Genomic DNA, 18,339 nt, shown 5'->3' with positions numbered 1-18,339 from the left:
TTCCCCCCTGTGTCGCTTCCACTGCCCCCAGATCTTGAGGGTGGCCGCCACCACCGGGCTCGTGGTATACCTCGTGGGAGGGAGCGGCCATGGTGCTGTTACCAGTGCCCCTAAGCTTATGTTGCCACAGGACGCCCTCTCCATACGCTTCCAAGCTGCCCCCTCCCCTTCCATCATCCACTTTCGTACCATCGATGCATTTGCCGCCCAGTAATATCCTGAAAGATTGGGTAACGCCAGCCCTCCACTATCCCTACTCCGCTCCAAAAAGACCCTTCTAACTCTAGGGGTGCCATGTGCCCACACGTACCCCATGATACTACTCGTTACCTTCTTGAAAAAGGCCCTAGGGAGGAAGATGGGCAGACACTGGAACAAAAACAAGAACCTCGGGAGGACCGTCATTTTAACTGACTGCACCCTCCCTGCCAGCGACAGCGGCACCATGTCCCACCTCTTAAACTCCTCCTCCATCTGTTCCACCAGCCTAGAAAAGTTCAGCTTGTGGAGGGTCCCCCAGTTCTTTGCCACCTGCACCCCCAAGTATCTGAAACTTTTTACTGCTCTTTTGAAGGGGAGCCTCCCAATTCCCTCCCCCTGGTCTCCCGAGTGTATTACAAAGACCTCACTTTTCCCCAGATTTAATTTATATCCCGAAAAGTCCCCGAACTCCGCTAGTATTTCCATAACCTCCGGCATTCCCCCCTCCGGGTCTGCCACATACAGCAACAGGTCATCCGCATAGAGCGAGACCCGATGCTCCTCCCCTCCCCTTGTCAGTCCCCTCCACCCCCCTGAACCCCTCAGTGCCATCGCTAACGGTTCAATCGCTAATGCAAAGAGTAAGGGGGATAGGGGACATCCCTGCCTAGTACCTCGATGGAGCCCAAAATATTCTGACCTCCTCCCGTTTGTTACCACACTCTCCATCAGGGCCGAATAGAGCAGCTTTACCCACTTGATAAATCCCTCCCCAAACCCAAACTTTTCCAACGTCTCCCACAAGTATTCCCACTCCACCCTATCGAATGCCTTCTCCGCGTCTAGCGCTACCACTATCTCCGCCTCCCCCTCCACTGCCGGCATCATGATCACGTTTAACAATCTCCGGACATTTGTGTTAAGTTGGCGTCCCTTCACGAACCCCGTCTGGTCTTCATGGATTACCCCTGGCACACAATCCTCTATCCTGGTTGCCAGGACCTTTGCTAACAGCTTGGCATCTACATTTAAGAGGGAGATAGGCCTGTAGGACCCGCACTGGACCGGGTCCTTGTCCCGCTTCAAAATCAAGGAGATCAGGGCCTGCGACATTGTTGGGGGCAGAACCCCCCCCTCGCGCGCCTCATTAAAGGCTCTCACCAGCACTGGGCCCACCAGGTCCACAAATTTCCTGTAAAACTCCACCGGGAACCCATCCGGCCCCGGCGCCTTCCCCGCCTGCATCTGGCCTATCCCTTTAATTAGCTCCTGCAGCTCTATCGGCGCCCCCAACCCTTCTACCAGCTCCTCCTGTACCTTTGGGAACCTCAATTTGTCGAGAAAGTTCTCCATTCCCCCTCTCCTCTTCGGCGGTTCAGACCTATACAATTCCCTGTAGAAGTCCCTGAAGACCCTATTCACCTCTTGCCCCTTCTGCACTACGTCCCCACCCCTCTCTCTCACTCCCCCAATCTCTCTGGCTGCATCTCGCTTACGAAGCTGGTGTGCCAGCATCCTGCTCGCCTTTTCCCCGTACTCATACGCCGCACCCTGCGCCCTTCACTGCGTCTCCGCCTTCCTAGTGGTCAGTAGGTCGAACCTGGCCTGTAAACTGCGCCGCTCCCTCAATAGCCCCTCCTCTGGTGCCGCCGCATATTTCCTATCTACTTCTAGGAGCTCCCCCACCAGCCTCTCCCTTTCCTGCCTCTCCTTCCTCTCTCTGTGTGCCCTTATGGAGATCAGCTCTCCTCTAATCACTGCTTTCAGGGCCTCCCAGACCGTCCCCACCTGCACCTCACCCGTGTCGTTCGTACCCAGATAGTTCTCAATGCCCGTTCTAACCCTTCTGCACACCTCTTCGTCCGCCAACAGCCCCACATCCAGGCGCCACAACGGGTGCTGATCCCGCGCCTCCCCCAATTCCACGTCCACCCAATGTGGTGCATGGTCCGATATCGCAATGGCCGAGTACTCCGTGTCCTGCACTCTCGGTATCAGCCCCCTGTTCAATACGAAAAAGTCTATCCTGGAGTACACTCTGTGGACGTGGGAGAAAAAAGAATACTCCCTCGCCCTAGGCCTACCAAATCTCCATGGGTCTACCCCTCCCATCTGCTCCATAAACCCCCTTAACACCTCTGCCGCTGCCGGCCTCCTATTCGTCCTGGAACTCGATCTATCCAGCCCAGGGTCCAACACCGTATTAAAGTCCCCTCCCATGATCAGGCCCCCTGCCTCCAGTCCCGGGATGAGGCCCAGCAGGCGCCTCATAAAGCCCGCGTCGTCCCAATTCGGGGCATACACATTCACCAGCACCACATTCTCTCCCTGCAACCTACCCCTCACCATCACATACCTGCCCTCCTTGTCTGCCACCACTTCTGCCGCCACGAACGACACCCTCTTTCCCACCAGAATCGCCACCCCCCGGTTCTTGACATCCAAGCCTGAGTGGAACACCTGTCCCACCCACCCCCTTCTCAGGCGGACCTGATCTGCTACCCTCAAGTGAGTCTCCTGCAACATCGCTACATCAGCCTTCAGTCCCTTCAGGTGCGAGAAGACCCTTGATCTTTTAACCGGCCCATTCAGCCCCCTTACATTCCACGTAATCAATCGGATCGCTGGGCGACCCGTCCCTGCTCCCTGTCGATTAGCCATGTTCTGTCCCTTGCTCGCCTCGGGTCATCCCTCCCTTTCTGACCCGTTTCCCATAGCGATGCCCCCCCCCCCCCCCCCCAGCTCTCCCCTTCTCGTCCCTGGTCTTTCCAGCAGCAACCCGGTATCTCCCCCTAACCCCCCCCCCCCCCCCCCCCCCCCCCCCCCCCCCCCGGCTAGGACCCCTCCTAGCCGCGATGTGCCCAACATCGTACTCCCGAGAGTCAGCTGATCTCCGCTGACCCGGCTGCTCCTGCCACACTCCGACTCCTCCCGGTTCGAGGGGGGGGAGGGGCCTCCCCCCCCGCCATTCCACTCTGACCCCGCTCCAGCGCGGGAAAGGCCACCATTACTGGCCACGCCCCACTCTTCTCCCCTCCCCCCTCCTCTCTCCTCCATCCCGCGCGCGGGAAAAACAGAGGAAAGCCCGCGCTTTTGCCCGGCCACACCCCGCCCCGCCATCTTCCACTCCCCCCCCATCCCCATCCACGCCCGTGAAGGATCCCCTTAAAACCCCAGAGATAAACCCGCATGATCAACCCACTCCCCCCTGTCCCGTCTTCCCAACTTAACAATATAAATACCCAATGGCAAATAAATACATAAATACTTAACTACATACTTAAATAACAAAATAATTAAATAGCTATCAACTAACAATGTGCTTAACCATCACCCTCCGTCAAACAGTATAAATAACCACAGATAACCATAACCAGAGAAGGAAGAAAAAACAAAAAAAAAAAGACCCAACACCCGAAGAAAAAGGGGTAACAAGGGTAAATGACTAAGGGAAGTTGGAAACGGGAAGAAACACACCATAAGAAGAAAACGACCCGCAATAGAAATTTCAACAGTTCAAATATACAGAAACACCAAACAACTCGAAACCTTCAAGATATTCAAAAAGTCAAATGATCAAGAAAAGCCAAACAATCCAAGAAACTGTTACCCAGCTCCGACCTGGCCTGAAAAGATAAGGGCCACTTGCTCAATCAAGAGTACCCAGGCGGCTACGACCGCCGGTGCTCCCAGGTTTTAGTTCATGTCCAGCTTTTCTTCTTGTACAAAGGTCCAGGCCTCCTCTGGGGACTCAAAATAATGATGCTGGTCCTTGTAGGTGACCCACAAGCGCGCCGGCTGCAGCATTCCAAATTTGATCCTCTTCGCGTGTAGCACCGCCTTTGTCCGGTTGAACCGTGCCCGCCGCTTTGCCACCTCCGCACTCCAGTCCTGGTACACCCTTACCGTCGAGTTCTGCCACTTACTGCTTTTCTCCCTTTTTGCCCACCTCAGGACTTTCTCCCGATCACATAGCCGCTGGAACCGCACCAGCACCGCCCTCGGGGGCTCGTTTGCCCTAGGCCTCCTGGCCGTGACCCGGTATGCCTCTTCCAGCTCCAGGGGCGCAGGACCGGCCCCTTCCCCCATCAGGGAGCTCAGCATCTCCGCAACATATCCCGGGAGATCCGACCCCTCCAGGCCTTCTTCTAGGCCCAGGATCCTCAAATTTTTCCTCCTCATCCGAGTGTCCAGCTCCTCGAAACGGCTCTGCCACTTCAGGTGGAGTGCCTCGTGCACCTCCACCGTTGCCCCGAGGACCGTGGCCTCCTCCTCCCTCGCGGTCATCTCCTGCTGCAGCTCTCTGATCGACGCCTCTTGGGTCGCCTGGGCTCCCACCAACCTGGCGGTCGTCGCGTTCATGGACTCTTAAGAGCTCCACTTTCAGCTCCGTGAAAAAACGGAGGAGAGCGGCCTGCTGCTCCTCCGCCCATTTCATCCATCCCTCCGGTGCGCCGCCGGCCGCCATTTTGATTTTCTTCCCCCGCTTTTTTTGGGGAGCTGCTGCCACTTTTCTTGCCGCTCCGCTCCGAGTACCGACCATAAAATCGGTCTAGTTCTCCTCAGGGGACCTTCCCCCACCGGGATTCGTCTTTTCAGCACCGTTGGGGCCCTCCAATTGGCCCGAAAACACCTTTGTCGCAGGAGCTTCCAACTGTGCGGCTTAGCTAGTCATAGCCGCAACCGGAAGTCCTAGATGGAAATAGTTGATGATGAGAGTGAAGTCTTGTGGCAAGATCTTCCGAGGAGGCCAGTAATGGTCGAAGAAATTGAGGTTTACTGTTCAGTAGTAAAGTCTTGGTTCCGAGCCGGGGAGGAGGAGGTGAGAGAATTCAAATGGAGCTATAACTAGGTACGGTCGTTCTACCATGGAACAACTTGAACTTCTTTTGTTAACAGATTTAATGATGCAGGTTGAGAGGAGATGGGCTCAAGAAATGGAGAGACTAATAGAACAGTGCAGCACAGAACAGGCCCTTCGGCCCTCGATGTTGTGCCGAGCAATGATCACCCTACTTAAACCCACGTAACCCGTATACCCGTAACCCAACAATCCCCCCATTAACCTTACACTACGGGCAATTTAGCATGGCCAATCCACCTAACACGCACATCTTTGGACTGTGGGAGGAAACCGGAGCACCCGGAGGAAACCCACGCACACACTGGGAGGACATGCAGACTCCACACAGACAGTGACCCAGCCGGGAATCGAACCTGGGACCCTGGAGCTGTGAAGCATTGATGCTAACCACCATGCTACCGTGAGGCTGATATTGCTGATATTCTGCTTATCATTCTTAAAAATATGGTGGATTCCAGTGGACTGGTATCCGATACGTAGATGAAAGGGATAGATGTGCACAAGGAAGCCTTTTGGCTGAAATAAATGTTTTGACATTCATTGTTGGAATTTAGCTACAAATAAAGTGCTGGTGGTTTGAAGAAAGTATCATTGCTTGAAGGATTCTTCATTTATGTAATCGGAACAGTTTTGCACAATTTTGTTTGAATGCCTAACCACCTATTTTCAGAAGTGACTGATACTATTTGGAATATGAAATATCTAATGTGTATTTTGCAGCAGTTTTGAAAACCAGTGATTTGTTTCAGTGGGCAATTTTGTAGATTTTGGCTTGAGCTTGACTAAATATCTGAATAAAAATGACTATTTAAGCCTATGTATTTAACAGCTATTATGTATCATTCCCACAGAAATCCACAAAGGTGTAACTGGACGGACATCAGCACTGCTTCCAGGATGGTGGCACTAAATGAAACGAGTAGCCATAGTGGCAGACTGCTTAACACAGACTGTGAAATCAACAATAGGACAACAAATCTACAAACTTCGAATGCTCCACTACCATCAGATGAACCTCACATCAGCTACGTTGAGTGTAAGATCAGTAGTTAAGCAAACAACATTAATTCCTTGTCCCTCTATAATGACCAACCATTACTTGTGTGAAAAGTTGTTTTCCCTATAACTTCAACTTTCATCAGTAACAAAGTGCTAGGTTACTGCACATAGCATACTGTCAACCTACTCTTAACCTATATTGATTCCCCAAGCTGCAGAGAAATGCCTCTGATTTTTCTATTCTCGTATTTCTGGGCTTCATCTAAGACCTGTATTGAGATGTGGTTGGATCCTCCTGCTTTGCAAAATGTTCATGGCATTGAGGCAGCAAATGTCGCATTGCATCTTGGATCTGGCACAACTACAGATGGCTGCAACGTTTAAGCCTGCTGTTGGATCTCATTTTCCTTTGGGGTGATGCTCTGAAGGGAAAGGACTGGCATGTACTGCTGTTGTAAGAGATCGCAGTATCATAAGGTCAAAAGTAGCGATGTTTGCGGATGACTGCACATTGTTCAGCACCATTTGCGACTCTTCAGATAATGAAGCTGTCCATGTCCAAATGCAACAAGACCTGGACAATATCCAGGCTTGGGCTGACAAGTGGCAACTTAGATTCGCACCACACAAGTGCCAGGCAATGACCATCTCCTAAAAGAGAGGATCTAACCACTGCCTCTTGACATGGCATTACCATCGCTGAATCCCCCACAATCAAAATCCTGGGGGTTACCATTGATCAGAAACAGAACTGGACTAGCCATTATCATACTGTGGCCACCAGGGCAGGTCAAAGGCTAGGAATCCGCTAGCGAGTAACCCACCTCCTGACCACCCAGAGCCTGTCCACATCTACAAGGCACAGGTCAGGAGTGTAATGGAATACTCTCCACTTGCCTGGATGAGGGCAGCTCCAACAACACTCCAGAAGCTCGACACCATCCAGGACAAAGCAGCCCGCTTGATTGCTCCCTCTTCCACAAACATTCAAACCCTCCACCAACGATGTACAGTGAGGGCTGTGAGTACAATCTACAAAGTGCAACTCACAAAGGTACCTGAGAAAACACCCTCTAAACCCATGATGACTACCAAGAAGGACGAGAGCAGCAGATACCTGAGGACCCCAGCATCTGGAGGCTCCCCCAAAAGTCACTCACTTCCTTGACTTAGAAATGAATCACCGTTGCTTCATTGTCGCTGGGGCAACATCCTGGAACTTCCTCCCTAATAGCACAGTGGGTGCACCTACAACTCAAGGACTGCAGCGGTTCAAGAAGGCAACTCCCCACGGCTTTCTGAAGGGTAACTGGGGATGGGCAATAAATGCTGGCTGAACCAGCGAAGCTTGCATCCTGTAAATTTTTTTTTTTTTAAAACAACCACGTAGATTTTAACTAATGCTTTTCTACTATTCAGAATGGCTGCCCTAATGGCAAATATCATACGAAAACTGAGAGTTGAGAGAGACAGTTGTTGCCATGGTCTGGAAGCCAATTTGCATGCTTCACTCCATTCTGGCTTTGGCGGTATGGTCACGGTGATACAGTGGTTAGCACTGCTGCCTCACATCTCCAGGTTCAATTCCGGCCTCGGGTGACTGTTGAGTTTGCACTTTCTCCCCGTGTCTGCGTGGGTTTCCTCTGGTTTCATCCCACAGTCCAAAGATGTGCAGGTTAGGTGGATTGGCTTTGTTAAATTGCCCCTTAGTGTCCAAAGGTTAGGTGGGGTTCCTGGGTTATGGGGATGGGGTGGAGGCGTGGGCTTAAGTAAGGTGCTCGTTCCACGAGCCGGTGCAGACCCGATGGGCCGAATGGCTTCCTTTTGCACTGTAGATTCTATGATTCTTAGAAACGTTACAGCACAAAAGGAGGCCATTTGGCCCATCGTGTCCATGCCATTCCGAGGACACCCAGGTGCCCTTTCTAATCCCACCTTCCTGCACCCGATCCATAGCCCTGTATCTTCGAGCACTTAAGGTGCAGATGCAGGCTCTTTTTAAGTAGCATTTAGCGTCTCCACCTCCACCACCAACCTGGGCAGAGAATTCCAGACCACCAGTACCCTCCTCATGTCACCTTCATAAGTTCATCGGATACAGGAGCAGAATTAGGCCAATTAGCCCATTGAGTCTTCTCCGTCATTCGATCATGGCTGATCTCACCTTGAACTTAACTCCACAGCTATGTCCGTTCTCGTTCAACCCCTGCTTAAATTTACTCACTGTCCCAGCATCCACCACACTCTGAAGGTAGTGATTTTCACAGTTTCACAACACTTTGGGTGAAGTAGTTTCTGCTCATGTCTGTTTTAAATTTGCCATCTCTGATCCTGAGACCATGAGCTCTCGTTCTAGAATGCCCCACAAGAGGAAGCGTCCACTCCACGTTCTAAACTTGAGAGAGTATAAGCCAAAACTGTTCAATCTCTCTTCATATGACAAATCCCTCATCTCTGGAATCAACCCAATGAACCTCCTCTGAACTGCCTCCAATGCCACTGCATCTTTCCTCAAATAAGGGGACCAAAACTGTGCACAATACTCCAGGTGTGGTCTCACCAATGCCATGTACAGTTTCAACAACACTTTCTTACCTTTATACTCTATTCCTTTAGTTATAAATGCCAACGTTCCATTTGCTCTCTTTATTATATGCTGCACATTCATGCTAGTTTCTTGAACGATGACTCCCAGATCCTTCTGCAACGGAGCACCCCAAAGTCTCTCCCAATTTACTTAATTTGCTGTCCCATTTTTCCACCCAAAATGCATAACCTCACACAACTATGAAACAGAACATCTGGAGGCCTTGTTCATCGTGGCCGGAGACTTCAACAAGGCCAACCTCGAGTACTGCCAAAATTCCACCAGCACATCTCCTGTCTCACCAGGGGGACAACACTCTCGACCACTGCTACTCAAAAATCAAGGGCGCCTACTGTTCCATCCCCCAACCGCACTTTGGGAAATCAGACCATAAGACTGTGCTCCTTCTCCCGGCTTACAAGCAGAAACTCAAGCGGGAGAATCCAGCTAAGAAGGTTGTGCAGTGCTGATCCGAGGAAACAGAAGAGCTCTTACGTGACTTCTTTAGAGACAGTGGACCGGTCCATATTGAAGAACTCAGCAACCAACTTAAATGAGTATGCCACCACCATCACAGACTTCATCAGCAAATGTGTGGGCGACTGCATGCCAAAGAAAGCAGTAACGTTCCCCAACCGGAAACCATGGCTCAATCACGAGATTAACCCTCGACTGAAGGACAGATCTGAGGTGTTCAAGTCAGACGACTCTGACCGATATAAGAAATCCAGGTACGACCTCTGCAAAGCCATCCGAGATGCCAAGAGAGAATATCAAACCAAACGAGTCAGACAGACTCTCGGTGATTGTGGCAAGGACTAAACAACATAACGGGCTACAAAGCGAAGCCGAGCAGTATCTCTGGCAGCAGTGCACCCATCCCCGATGAACTCCATGCATTCTATGCTCGGTTCAAGCAGGTAACCAACAATCTGCCGTTCAGTGCCCCAGCAGCCCACAACTTACCCATACCCACCATCACAGCTTCCAAAGTCAGATCGGCCTTCCTGAAAGTGAACCCTCGGAAGGCGATGGGCCCGGACGGGATCCCTGGTCGTGCACTCAAAGCCTGTGCGGACCAGCTGGCAGAGGTACTCGCGGACATCTTTAACCTGCCCCTACTCCACTCCGAGGTCCCCACCTGCTTCAACAAGGCCACCATTATACCGGTGCCAAAGAACAACCAGGCATTGTGCCTCGATGACGACCGTCCGGTGGCCCTGACTTCAGTCGTAATGAAGTGCTTGGAGAGGTTGATCATGAAATGCATCACCTCCATACTCCCAGAATGCCTTGATCCACTGCAATTTGCATACCGTCGCAACCGGTCCACAGCAGGCACTATTTCCCTGGCCCTACACTCATCCCTAGAGCATCTCGACAACAAGGAATGCTACATTAGACTCCTATTTATTGACTATAGCTCCGCCTTCAACACCATAATTCCAGCCAAGCTCGTATCAAAGCTCCAAAACCTAGGACTCCCCACTCTGCAACTGGATCCTCGATTTTATGACCAACAGACCACAATCAATAAGAATGAACAATAACACCTCCTCCACAATAGTCCTCAATACCGGGGCCCCGCAAGGCTGCGTACTTAGCTCCCTACTCTACTCTCCGTACACACACGACTGCGTGGCAAAATTTGGTTCCAACTCCATCTACAAGCTTGCTGACGATACGACCATAGTGGTCCGGATCTCGAATAACGACGAGCCAGAATACAGGAGGGAGATAGAAAACCTAGTGGAGTGGTGCAGCGACAACAATCTATCCCTCAATGCCAGCAAAACTAAAGAGCTGGTCATTGACTTAAGGAACCAAAGTACTGTACACATCCCTGTCAGCATCGAGGTGGGGCCGAGGTGGGGATGGTTAGCAGTTTCAAATTCCTAGGGGTGCACATCTGCAAAACTCTGTCCTGGTCCACCCACGTCGATGCTACCACCAAGAAAGCACAACAGCGCCTAAATGTCCTCGGGAAACTAAGGAAATTCAGCATGCCCACATTAACTCTTACCAACTTTTACAGATGCACCACAGAAAGCATCCTGTCTGGCTGCATCACAGCCTGATATGGCAATTGCTCCACCCAGGACCGCAAGAAACTTCAGAGAGCCGTGAACACCACCCAGTCCATCACATGAGTCTGCCTCCCATCCATTGACTCCATTTACACCTCCTGCTGCACGGGGAAAGCGGGCAGCATAATCAAAGACCCCTCCCACCCGCCTTACTCACTCCTGCAACTTCTTCCATCGGCCAGGAGATACAGAAGTCTGAGAACATGCACGAACAGACTCAAAAGCAGCAGCTTCCCCACTATTACCAGACTCCTAAATTACCCTCTTATGGATTGACCTCGTTAACGCTACACGCTGTATGCTTCATCCGATGCCGGTGCTTATGTAGTTACATTATATACCTTGTGTTGCCCTATTATGTATTTTCTTTTATTCCCTTTTCTTCTCATGTACTTAATGATCTGTTGAGCTGCTCGCAGAAAAATACTTTTCACTGTACCTCGGTACACGTGAGAATAAACCAATCCAATCCACGTTAAAGTCCATCTGCCACATTTTGGCCCATCCTAACCTATCTATATCCATTTGTCAGCTTCTTATTTCCTCATTGCAACACCGTTCCACCTATTTTTGTCGTCTGTAAATATGGCTTTTGCACCTTCTACCATGGATCCAAGTACCGAACCCTCTGGCACCCCACTAGTTATATTTTGCCATCCAGAAAAAGGCCTATTTATCCTGACACTCTGTCTTCTGTCAGTCAGCCAGTCTTCTATCCAAGCTGATAAATTACACCTAATCCCTTTTGACCTAATCTTATGAATGTACCTTCTGTGCGGCACCTTACCAAATGCATTTTCGGAAGCCCAAATATGCGACATCTGAAGGATTCCCATTATCCACTTCGCTTGTTACTTCTTTGAAGAACTTTAGCAAATTAGTCAAACATGATTTGCCCTAATAATAGCTTCATTGAGAATTTGGAGGCAGTTTCGCCAACACTTTGGGTTGGGGGCAGGGTCAAGGGAAATGCCGATTTGGGGGAACGGGGGCAGGGTCAAAGGAAATGCTGATTTGGGGGAACCACAGATTTGAGCCAGGGAAGTGGACAGAATTTTGGGTAATCGGTGGAGAAGGGGATTAAGACACTAAAACATTTGTCTCTTGAGAGTCGGTTTGCAGGATTGAAGGAGCTGGGAGCGAAGTATGGACTGGAGCAGGGGAAATGTTTAGATACATGCAGGGTGGAGATGTTGCTCGTTATGTTTGCCCTTAATTTGCTCTGTTTTAATTACCTTTGCTCAAGAGTCGCCAGGTATCTTTCTGATACCACCACAGGGTTCAAAGCCGAATACTGATCAATGACTCGATACACCAGTTAGTAAGTTTGAAATCAATACACGTTTATTTACACACACAGTCAATTATTACTCATGCATAAACTCTACTCGCTAAACTACAACCACTACTAAAAGCCTATACTTAGCTTCGAGTGGCCCACTCAGTCAGAGGAACAATGGCCGTTGTCCGGTTCTGATACTGCTGGCTTCGAACTGGTATGGGATAGTAGCTAGGAGCGCCTATCGCGTAGCGTGCGTTGACCTTAGACTTACTTGGTTGGTGCTTGCCGGCCTCTCGTCGCTGAGAGCCAAATGTGAAGGTGAAGAGAGCTTCCGAGAGCTTCCAATAACGGGGTTGTTTCCTGATCGTTGGGCGGGCCCTATGTAACCGTTGGCCTGCCTTTGTTTTAGCTTCCACTGGCGCCGGGAAGTCTGTCCTGGTCTCGATTGTTTCAATGTTTCTTTTTGTCCCCGGAGATAGCTCATTGCTATGCTAATGTCTTAGTGGTTTCAGTTCTGTCTGGGTTCTGCAAGTCCTAATGCACAGGAAACCTTGCACCTGCTTGTTTTCTCTAGTGCTGTCCATTTTTACCTGCACTCTTTGCGAGTGTCCATTTTCGAATCGGGACGTGGCCACCCCAGGTGGCTGCAGAGATTTTGCCAGAAAGGAGATATAGAGCTTCCCGGTGGAGCCGGCTCCACATTGCTGGAGGATGTGCTGACGACCGGGGGACTGGAGAAGGGGGTAACGTCGGCGGTTTACGGGGCTATTTTGGAAGAGGAGAAAGTACCAATGGAAGGGATCAAAGCAAAGCAAAGTGGGAGGAAGAGTTGGGAGAGGGCATGGAGGAGTGGTTCTGGGTGTGAGGTGCTCCGGGGAGTGTACGCCTCCACCTCATGCGCGAGGTTGGGCTGGTGCAGCTGAAGGTGGTATATAGAGCATACTTCACAAGGGCGAGTATGAACCTTTGAGGGGGTAGAAGATGTTTGTGAACGTTGCGGGGGAGGGGGCCCGCAAATTACGTTCATATATTTTGGTCCTGTCCAAAGCTGGAGGATTATTGAAAGGAGGTTTGAGGGTAATCTCTAAACGTGAAACTGGACCTGGGCCCTCGGGAGGCCATATTCGGGATGTCGGACCAGCCGGGGTCGGAAACGGATGCGGAGGCAGATGTTGTAGCCTTCGCCTCGTTGATCACCCGAAGGTGTATCCTGTTGGGATGGGGAGCAGCCTCTCCACCCTGTGCCCTGATGTCCTTTTGGAATTATTTTCTCTTGAAGGTTAAGTTTGAACTGAGGAGAAAGATGGAGGGGTTCTTCAATTCATGGGCATTATTCATTATGCACTTGCAAGAATTGGATAACCTCGAACATTAGTTTGGGAGGAGGTGGGATTGTGATGGTTCGGGGGAGAGGTATGTGTTAATGGTGACTGGATGATTCCTGATTTTTTTTTGTTATTTGTTTATGTTAACATGCAGGTAGTTGTTTGGGGGTTGATGGGATTGTTGTTGTTGATATGGGGATTGATATTATATTTGTTACTGCTTAGTGTTTATTATTGGTGAGTGGAAATTTGGGAGAAAAGGAGAATAAAAATATTTTTTAAAAAAACATGATTTTCCCTTCATAAAACCATGCTGACTCCTTAGCTATGCGGCCATTAATTAATCCCTCACCATTACATCGCCTACCACTCATTTTGAATCAATGTCCCCTGGTTCTAGAATTCTCCACCAAGGGAAATAATTTTTTTCTGTCCACTTCCCTTCATAATTTTGTACACCTCAATTAAGTCTCCCTTCGTCTTTGTTTGAAGGAAAATAACCCCAACCTATTCAATCTCTGATCGTAGCTACACTTTTCTAGCCCTGGCAATATTCTTGTAAACCACCTCTGCACTCTCCAGACATCAATCACGTCCCTCTTGTTATGTGGTGACCAGAACTGCACATGATACTCCAGTTGATGCATCACCCAAGTTTTACACAAGTCCAACATTATAAGCGTAATTTTATATTCTATACCTTTGCCAAGGCTCCTGAAGGAGCGCATACCATATGCTTTCTTTGCAACCTTGTTGACTTGAACTGCTGGCTTTAGGGATTTATATAATTGTACACCAAAATCTCTTACTTCACCTACCCCTCTTAGTATACTCCCATTTATTGTGTACTCCCTATAACTGTTTGACCTCCCTAAATGCATGACCTCGCACTTCTGTGTTAAATTCCATCTGTCACATTACCACCCGCTCCACACTGTCCACCACTCAGCCAATCTTTGTGTCATCTGCAAATTTCCCAATCGTGCTCCCCATGTGCACGTCCAAATCGTTATTATATGACAAATAGTAAGGGTGCAACATGAGCCCTGTGGAACACCACTTGAAAGAACTTTCCAATTGCAAGGGCAGCCATTAACCATTACTGTTTGTTTCCAGTTACAAAACTAACTTTTGATCTAGTTTGCCACATTGGCCTGTATCCCTGTTTGTTTCCAGTTACAAAACTAACTTTTAATCTAGTTTGCCACATTGCCCTGTATTCTATGGTCTTTTACTTTCTTGACCCATCTGCCATGCGGGACTTGGTCACACACCTTGCTAAAATCCAGGTACACATACCTTGCTAAAATACAGGTACACAATACCCACGACACTACCTTCATCAATCTTTCTTGTCACTTTCTCAAGGAATTCAATCAAATTTGTGAGGCAAGACCTTCCTTTAACTCATGTTGACCATCCCTGACTAGTCCATGCCTTTCTATGCGACAGTTTAATCCTGTCTCTCAGGATTGATTCTACGAACTTGCCCACCACCAACGTAAGACTAACTGGGTTAATATTGTTTGGCATTTCCTTCGATCCCTTTTTAAACAATGGAACCATGTTTGCATTTCTCCAGTCCTCTGAGACCTCCCCTATGTCTAGTGAGGATTGGAAAATCATCCTCGACGCATCTGCTATCTCTTCCCTGACCTCCTTCAGCAGCCTTGGAAACAATCCATCTGGCCCTGATGGCTTTTCAACTTTCACGGATTTCAACCTTTCGAGTATTTCCTCTCCCTTTTATGATTATTCCATTCAATATCTCAGTGTAATTCTTGAGCTACCTTTTCCTTAACTAACCATTTACCATTAATATATTGAGAAAATATGTTTGGGTTTTCTTTAACTTTTACTCGCTAATCTTTTTTCATGGCCTCTCTGATTTCCTTATTTTCTTTTTGACTTTGTCCCTGCACTTCCAATACCTGTCCATGCTATCTGTAGTGTTTTGTTCTTTGTGCCTATCTTTGTGGCACAGAAGGCATTAATTTGACCAATCAAATCCATACTGGTTTTCCACAGAGCAAGCCAGTCAGACCCATTGTTGCTGCTTGATCCCTATAGCAGTAAGAGGCACCAAATGGTCCCTGGCTGCTTATAGAGGCAGAGTTTTACAGCACAGCAAGAAGCCCTTCAGCCTATCGTATCTGTGCTGACCACCAAGCACCTATCTATTCTAATTCCATTTTCCAGCACTGGACCTCTAGCCTTGTATGCTGTGGTGTTTCAAGTGCTCATCTAAATGCTTCTTAAATGTTGTGAAGGTTCCTGCCTCCTCCTCCCTTTTCAGGCAGTGCATTCCAAATTCTCACCACCCTCTGGGTGAAAAAGTTATCCCTCAAATCACCTTTAAATATCCTGCCCCTTAGCTTAAATCTATATCCTTTGATTATTGACCCCTCTACTAAGGGGAAATGTTTCTTCCTATCCACCCTATGTCCCTCATAATTTTGTGCACCTCAATCAGATCCCCCCTCAGCCCTCTCTGCTTTAAGGGAAACAACTCCAGCCTAACCAGCCTCTCTTCGTAGCTGAAACGCTCTAGTTCAGGTAACAATGAATCTCCTCTGCACCCAATCGCATCATTATCGAGCTATATATTTCAGATTCCAGTGAACCTGTTGGTTCCTGCAAGAAAGACAAAGCTTTTTCTTGTGGAGTATCTAAAGACACAACACAGAGTCACCTGTAAGTGAATCAAGCAACAGTTTAGCACTTTATCCAATACAAGTATGCATACAGGGAAGTGTTCTCTCAGGATCCTCTAAGAGGCAGTTCAAAGATGCGCAGTTTCTATTAGTTATTTACATCAACTTTGTGATATCTTGCTAACTCACAATGGTATTGTACATCTAATTTGGTACCTCTGCAATTACGGGTGAGTTTATAAAATAATTACTGAATGTCCTGACCTTTATCACAAACAATGCCCACGCTTACTCCAAAACCCAACCTTTGCTTATCTATCCTGACAAGATTACTGCTTTGCCCAGTCATCTACACACCGTAGCTCTTCAGTTATTGAAATATAACTCATACATTATTCATCTATTTATTCTATCCTATCATTAAGTTCCCGTTCCTTGCCAGTCATCAGCTTCCAGGTCTGACCAAAAACTCTCCTTCTCTAGATCATCTACACTCATGGTTTTTATTATTGCAAACACTTTTAAAACTAGCAATTTAGTCCAGCTTGGATGATCCCATGCTGCACCACTTGATCCTAAATTGGCACAAAACTCAGTTGTGGACCTGAGAGCTCCGCTTATCAGCTGTTACGCATCTTGGGAATTATCTTCGGAGTGTGAACGTGGTTGTGACGTTTCTCAAACATTTTTCTTTCCGTGGGATTAATATGAGTTCTCATGACTCCAAAATCATTGACCAATTTTTCTTTGGTTTCTACTCAGAAGATGGCTTAACCATTCCGTTTTGTCAGTTTCCCTTATACTCAGAATTGTCAAGTGCCATGTCCTTCTGAGCATCATTTAATTTCCCTTGGTAAAAAGTATTTGAACTAGCAATCGGAGTGAGCCAATATGTTTGTAGATGGTGATTTATGTCAGAAGGGACTGTTGAATCATGTTGCAGAGCCTCTGGTTTGCCTGGTCCTCTTCATTTGTCATTTTCTTCGTTCTCATCATCGTCATTAAGAAGAAATATATTTCCGACTGCTGTAACTCTGACTTTTATCTTCTTCCTCTGATCCCTTTCATGCGATGAATCTGTAGAATAGATGGACAAAAGCTAAGTGTGTATAATCATTGCCTCCTTGGGATTAAAGAGGCAGAGGAGCTGGTAGCTTGTGTTTATGTGGAGCATCATTGGGATACCAGGGTGACTATTTAGACAGTATGCCACCATCTCCCACAGCAGACTGGAGAGCAAGTGATGGAAGTGAGTTTTATACTGTAAGTAAAAGCCTTCAGGTGACTTCAAACTGAAGATCAATTAAAATGTCTAATCCCCCTTTTGTATATCCTGAAGTTCAAATTTTTGCTTTGTTTCTCGTGTGCAAATTGGGTCACTTGATTTAATGTCTGTAATTTTCAAAAAATAAGTTGGCCAAAACAGCTGTGTAATGTTTTGTCTTCAATTTGCTGTACAGGCTCTCGCTACAATGATGAAAAAAATGAAGCTAGGAATGTTGATGAAACACAGGAACATGAGACCCAGGAGGACTGTGCAAGTGAGGGTACAATATCGAGTCGGCGAAGTAGTTTGGTTGAAGAAGCTGACCAAGATTTTGAAATTCAACAGAAAATTAACAGATTGAATGCTGCTAAACAAAAACTCCGACAATTGCAGGAACTTGTTGCCATGGTACAGGTGAGATTTTGCTGTCCATATTTAAATATAATATTGAATGTCGAAGAAGTGGATAAGTTGTATATTTTTGCTTTCACAGTTGGCTATAGATTCAGGTGAAACATCCAAGCCAGTTAAATGTTGTGATGAATTTCTGGTGTGTCACAACACAAAACTGTAATTTGTAGATTGATCCTTGGATCTGTAGAATGTTAAGTTGTGGGAGATATTAGGAGCTTGATTCCAGAAATGGGGTCCAAGAGGTTGCAGGCAATTTAGGGGTTAAAACGACTGCTAGCAGCGGACTCCAAGGTATACGCTGAGTCACATGGTCCCATTCAGACTTCAACTCATTAAGGAATGCATAAGGTGATTCACTGCGACCCATTGTCTTTTGGGACATTCCTGTATGACCAACCATTATCCTATCACAGAGCCTGATGACCAGTTTGTCTGTCAGTGGAAGGTTAGGTGCATATGTGGTCTTTTGTGTAAAAGGGAGTTGGCAAGCAAACAGCCCAATTATAGTTGATAAGTTCCACTCTGAACATTCCAGAAGAGGACTTTTGTTTGTAGGGCTGGGCGGAGCTTAGGGAGAGAATCAATTTTGAACAGGCAAAGAGAGAAGGATGGAAGCAGCCATCAGAGGGTGTGAAAAAAGCCAAAAAAACCCCGTGGAA

The 18,339-nt window shown here is 48.0% G+C and overlaps 1 protein-coding gene across 8 annotated transcripts in view; it reads left to right on the top strand.

The window, feature by feature from the left end:
• pcm1 (pericentriolar material 1) overlaps positions 1-18,339 on the top strand; it is a 263,929-nt gene that overhangs the window by 83,962 nt on the left and 161,628 nt on the right. For all 8 annotated transcript variants that reach the window (XM_038791084.1, XM_038791089.1, XM_038791083.1 and 5 more), the window contains 2 exons: positions 5,917-6,101; positions 17,460-17,680. In XM_038791084.1, coding sequence (XP_038647012.1) covers positions 5,917-6,101; positions 17,460-17,680 — 406 coding nt within the window. The remainder of the gene's footprint in view (positions 1-5,916; positions 6,102-17,459; positions 17,681-18,339) is intronic.

This window comes from Scyliorhinus canicula, chromosome 3 (genome assembly GCF_902713615.1).
Source record: "Scyliorhinus canicula chromosome 3, sScyCan1.1, whole genome shotgun sequence".
NCBI classification, from domain to species: Eukaryota; Metazoa; Chordata; class Chondrichthyes; order Carcharhiniformes; family Scyliorhinidae; genus Scyliorhinus; species Scyliorhinus canicula.
This window is presented reverse-complemented; position numbering and strand designations above follow the sequence as displayed.